The sequence below is a fragment of the Anguilla anguilla genome, chromosome 11 (assembly GCF_013347855.1).
Source record: "Anguilla anguilla isolate fAngAng1 chromosome 11, fAngAng1.pri, whole genome shotgun sequence".
Classification (NCBI taxonomy): Eukaryota; Metazoa; Chordata; class Actinopteri; order Anguilliformes; family Anguillidae; genus Anguilla; species Anguilla anguilla.
In genome coordinates, this window is record NC_049211.1 from 2,220,238 (window position 1) to 2,225,620 (window position 5,383).

The window sequence follows — 5,383 nt, forward strand, 5'->3', positions numbered from 1 at the left end:
TTTACATCAGGTTATATATATTTGTGTGTGTGTGTGTGTGTGTATGTATGTGTATAGTATGTGGGTGTTGTGTATAGTGTGTGTATAGTGTGTGTGCACGTACGTATCTGTGAGTGTGTGTGTGTCCGTGTCCGCGTGTGTGTGTACACTGTGTGTGTGTGTGTGTGTGTGTGCGTATAGTGTGTGTGTGTACACTGTGTGTGTGTGCGTGTGTGTGTGCGTATAGTTTGTGTGTGTATGTGTGCGTATAGTGTGTGCGCGCGTATAGTGTGTATGTGTAACACAGCTCTGTCTCTCTCTGCTCTCTCAGGAACCAGAAGCAGCGGGTCTAACCCCAGCGTAGTCAAAGGGCGACGCCCCTCTCCCCAGGAGAAGGACCGCAAGTCGACGGGCAGCGGGGGCAGCGAATCGGAGCCCGGCACGCGGGGAGGGAGGCGGGCCGAACGATCGTCCAGCCAGCTGAGCCACCACAGCCACGCCCACTCCAGCCACAGCCACGCCCACTCCGCCTACAGCCACGCCCAGTCGCACAGGAGCCAGGGCTTCTCCCAGAGCGGCCACGCCCCTTTCTCCTACGGCCACGCCCCTTTCTCTCAGCACGCCCACCTGTCGTGCGATCACAGCGAGCGGAGCCACGCCTCCTCGTACGGCCCCCCCGGCCTGCCGCCCCCCTACAGCCTGGCCCGGCTGGCCCCCAAGGTGCCCCTGAGCAGCGGCCCCCCCGGGGCCCCCCCCCTGCGCGACCTGGGGGCCGTCCCGCCGGAGCTGACCGCCAGCCGCCAGTCCTTCCAGCACGCCATGGGCAACCCCTGCGAGTTCTTTGTGGACATCATGTGACCAGGTCATGTGACCAGGTCAGGTGACACTGTGAAAAGCACACAGCAATCTCTGCTGTACCCCCCCCCCCCCAAGATCACTAACACCGACAGAACCCCCCTAATCGCTACACTACTCCGGCACTCAGACCCCCCCAACCCCCCCGTCCCCGAAAGAAAACCCCCACGCGCCTGCCTCTGACCGCCCCAGACTGGCTGTTTCCTGCTTCCTGTTTCCTGCAGTGGCTGGTTAACTGAAAGTGGTGCTGCACTGGGCACAAGTACTGGAATGGAGCCTCCCAACAACCGCAACCCCCCCCCCCCCAATACTCAGAGTTTGGATCTCAATCCTCCAGACTCCGAGCTCTGGGAAGCAGGCCACACATCAGGACTCCCAGAGCTGGACATTGCCCGCAAGTGAACTCAGTTTCCCAGGATCCCTCACTCCGTCACAGGGTAACTCCACAACCGTCTGCCTTCATACTCTGGGTAAGGAGTGGAATCCCTACTCTAGCACGTGGTAAACTTAGAAAACCCTGACTACCATTTACCTGCCAGAAGGTAAAAATGCCCACCCCCTTGCCGACATGCAGGAGGGGGGTGTAAGTAAGGCTTTTTGGGTGCCAGTCTTTAAGCAGACTGGCATGTCCCCTATGAAAGCAGCGGGGTGTTCATTTTAATTCCCAAACTGACGTGCGGAATTCTGCCTTCGCATGAAAAAAAGCTGCTTTTAAAACTGCAACGCCGCTTCCGCATTGACGGCGAACCGACTCCGTTTCCAAGACAACAGGTTTTATTTTATTTTATTATTTTTTTTAACCAGACGCAAATCCCCGTGCTCGTTTGAACTGTGAAAACGTAGGAAGTAAAAACCAAGCGAACGTGACAACCAAAGGCTTTCACAGAAAGCAGAGTTTGATCTCACAGAGAGAGGCTCATCGCGGACGCTAAGACTGCTCAGAGACCTTCGACCAGCCCTTTAAAAGCCGTCGTATGCTCACGACGATGGCGACTGTGCACAGAAATAGTCAGTGTTTTCAGAGGTGGATAGTTCAGGGGTCAGATAGTGGAAGTCCTGCTTTGTGTTTCTTCTACCCATGAACTCCAGCCAGCTGATTTCACTAATCAGTTCTACCTCCTGGCTGAAGAATTGTGCTAATTAATAAAATCCAGGTGATTGGAACAAAATACTGGGGAGGACTTCTGCTTTTTTTTAACCTGGATTTTCCACCTCTGGTGTTGATCTGAAACTAATATGAGTGGTGAAATGTGTTGGCATCCGGTGTCTTTGTGTTCCCAGGAAGCACATTACATGTAAGTCGTTCTTCATATTTAAATACGTCCAGATGCCCCTCCCTCCTTTTCCCCAAAGCCTTCTGGGGAAGCAATCCTGTAACCGTGTCTAAGCACTTTTTAAACGTTTCTTGTCTGACCCTTTAGTATTAAACACTGTTGGCAATCTGAAATTTCTGCTTTCTTTTTGTTTCTTAAAAACCGAAATTATCAAATTGTACAGGAAAAAATATATATTATATATATGAAAAATAAATATATATATGTATAAAGACCAGGACTGGCAGATTTTGTAAGCTGATGCATTGTATAAACTGATACAATGGACGTGGTGTTTCAATATTGGTGAATTTCAATATTGGTGAATTTGATTTTCTTTTTTTAAAATAATTTTGTCCCTAATGATTTTAAATTTTTTTGTTTGTTTTTGTTGATGAAATCTGTTATGCATTCAATTGTTTTTATTCTTAATTCAAAGAATAAAATGTAAAAAATAAAAAAAATAAAAAAATGTCTGTATAGCTTTTATTTTTGAGTCTGTAAGATGCTCCTGTCAAAATAATCAGCAGGATGTGCTTATAGATACTGTACATAGTTTAGCATTTTTTTAAATGTCATTATTGCAAGATAGTGTTTAGTAGGGGAGATGTATCATGCTCCCTGTTTGATAGGTTACTGCACAAGTACCTAAAGAAGATCCATTCAGTGCCTAACCAGATGTTAATTACTTATCTGTCTGAAGTGGTCAGGCTTGACATTCCTGCTTTGGACTCTGAGTGTGACTCAGCTCTGCCGAGATGTTGTGGTGGTGAAATGTGGCTCTAGATGGAGAAAAACTCATGTTTTGTTGGCGTACATTGGAAGACTGCTGTGTCTGTGTCTGTGTGTGTGTGTGTGTGCGTGTGTGTGTGCGTGTGTGAAATGTAATACATTTCAAAATATGCAATGGCTTTGGGGTAAGGCTTGGAAATTTTGTGAATATCTGCTCTCGTGGAAGCTATGCCTTAAACCTCACAGAAATGTTGGAGGCTTGTTGTTACATTACATTACAGGCATTTGGCAGACGCTCTTATCCAGAGCGACGTACAACAAAGAGTATAACCATAACCAGGAACAAGTATGACGAAACCCCTAGAGAGAAGTACTGGTCCAAGTGCAGGGAACAACCGCATAGTTCAACTTGGACCCTGAAGGTTAAACTGATTAACACTAACAACGAGAACGGCAACAACGCAGTCTATGGAAAAAATACAGGTAGTAGTTAAGACAGTTAATGCACCTAAGTCACCTACGAAGCAGCTGCCTAGTTACAACCCTATGCTTACAGTCATTTAAGAGATTACAGGGAGGTAGGGAGGGATGGGGAGAGGTGCAGCCTGAAGAGGTGAGTCTTCAGTCGTCGCTTGAAATGGGTCAGTGTCTCAGCTGTTCTGACCTCCACGGGGAGGTCATTCCACCATCATGGGACCAGAACAGACAGGAGATGTGTTCGAGAAGCGCAGGTGTGAAGAGGGGGAGGTGCCAGGCATCCTGAGGTAGCAGAACGGAGGAGTCTGGCTGGCATGTAGGGTTTGAATATCTTGTGGAGGTATGCTGGGGCTGATCCCTTGACTGCCTGGTATGCTAGGACCAATGTTTTAAATTTGATGTGAGCTATAACAGGCAGCCAGTGGAGGGTAGTGAGCTGAGGAGTGACGTGGGAGTGTCTGGGGAGGTTGAAGACCAGACGAGCTGCAGCATTCTGAATGAGTTGCAGGGGTCTGATGGAAGATGCACCGGCAGTCCAGCCAGAAGAGAGTTCAGTTGTATGACATTTAGATTTATGGAGAACTGCATGCATTTATCCACTAGGTGGAGACATATAGACTCAGATTGTGACATTTTCCTGTATTGTAAACATTTCTTCTACTTTGATTTACAAGTAAATGCAGTTGTTTTACACTTTTTTCTTCAGTGATTACCAGAATTCACTTAACAGTAATTTCGAAAGAAATAACTATTCTTTCTTTTAATTGTTTTTCATAGAGTTAAGAAGAAATATTGGCTGGTTCTCTGTCCTTCTTGTAAAGTTCGGTCACTTTAAATCAGCCACCTAACAAATTATTTAATTAAATGTGGTCTAACTTTGAATTTAATTTAATTAAATAATTCATAAACATATAATTAATTAAAAACTGTGACAGATTCTATTGATCTAAAAAAAAATTTAATTTAGTTAAAAATAAGCTCTGCACCTCCATGTGGACACCATGGCATTGCTGTGATATGTGGTCATCTGTAAACTTGTACCAGGTTTTATCTGACGTGTCATCAAACTGTCTTATAGTAACAGGCATTTACGTAAAAGACCACGCCCACAAGCAAGTTCAGTGGCTTGTCATTTGGCCCTCCTTTGACAAAGCCACGTGAAAGATAATGACTGTATAGCAGCCGCTAAACGCAGAAAAACAAATCGTGTACTAATTGGTTAATTTTTCTAGGAGGAGTAACATGCTTTTCACAACAACTAAAATGATTTTTTTTAATCCACTAAGTCCACAGGCATATTTGTTTTACAGGAGGAGGGCAACGCAATCTTTTGGAGGTTACATTCAAGTCTCAAGGAACGAACGGGACCGGAGTTATGATGATGTGCACGTACTGAAAAATTCAAACGAGAGTTACGGTTGCAATAAGCGCTGTCCGATTCATTCAGTGGTTTCTGGCACGAGATTAAAAATCAGCCATGTTGTTGAGGTGAGTGGAAGAAATAAATATATTATTCGGTTCCAAAGAATGGAGAATACAATACAGTGTGGGCAAAAGCAATATGTGTATGTAGTGCAGTGTTTTTCCCGTGAAATTGATTTTTAATCACAAACAAAAAGTCTTCAAACAAATATGTCTTTGTACCTTTAACATTCAACAGCACTTCATCCCCAAATTACCCAATCTGCATCACACATCTCAAACAAAAAAACAAAACAAACACTCATTTATAACCCACCCAGTAAAATACCCAAAATACAGAGTATTTTATCTCTGTATGCATGTACTGGGTGAACTGGGTTTGATACAATGGATTTATGTTATTTGAATGTACACTTAATCGATGTAATTATTACCTCTATCTTTTTATTGCTACGGTGGCAAGGTGGGGCTGTGGTTAGTGCTGTTGTCTCGGAAAACGGAGGTTGCGGGTTTGAGTCCTTTGATCCTCCCTGTGTGGAGTTTGCATGTCCTCCCGGTATCAGGATTCTTCACCATAACTGCCTCAAAATGCATTCGAATTTATT

The 5,383-nt window shown here is 45.1% G+C and overlaps 1 protein-coding gene across 2 annotated transcripts in view; it reads left to right on the forward strand.

Annotated features, from left to right (window-relative positions):
• The window catches only part of LOC118208406 (segment polarity protein dishevelled homolog DVL-1-like), a 50,620-nt gene extending 48,069 nt beyond the window's left edge, over nt 1-2,551 (forward strand). Inside the window, exon 15 of one of the 2 annotated variants that reach the window (XM_035383052.1) lies at nt 311-2,551. In XM_035383052.1, the coding sequence (XP_035238943.1) occupies nt 311-837 (527 nt within the window). In that variant the 3' untranslated portion in view covers nt 838-2,551. The remainder of the gene's footprint in view (nt 1-310) is intronic. The other variant, XM_035383053.1, reaches the window with a different exon arrangement.
• The last annotated feature ends 2,832 nt before the right edge of the window (nt 2,552-5,383 follow it).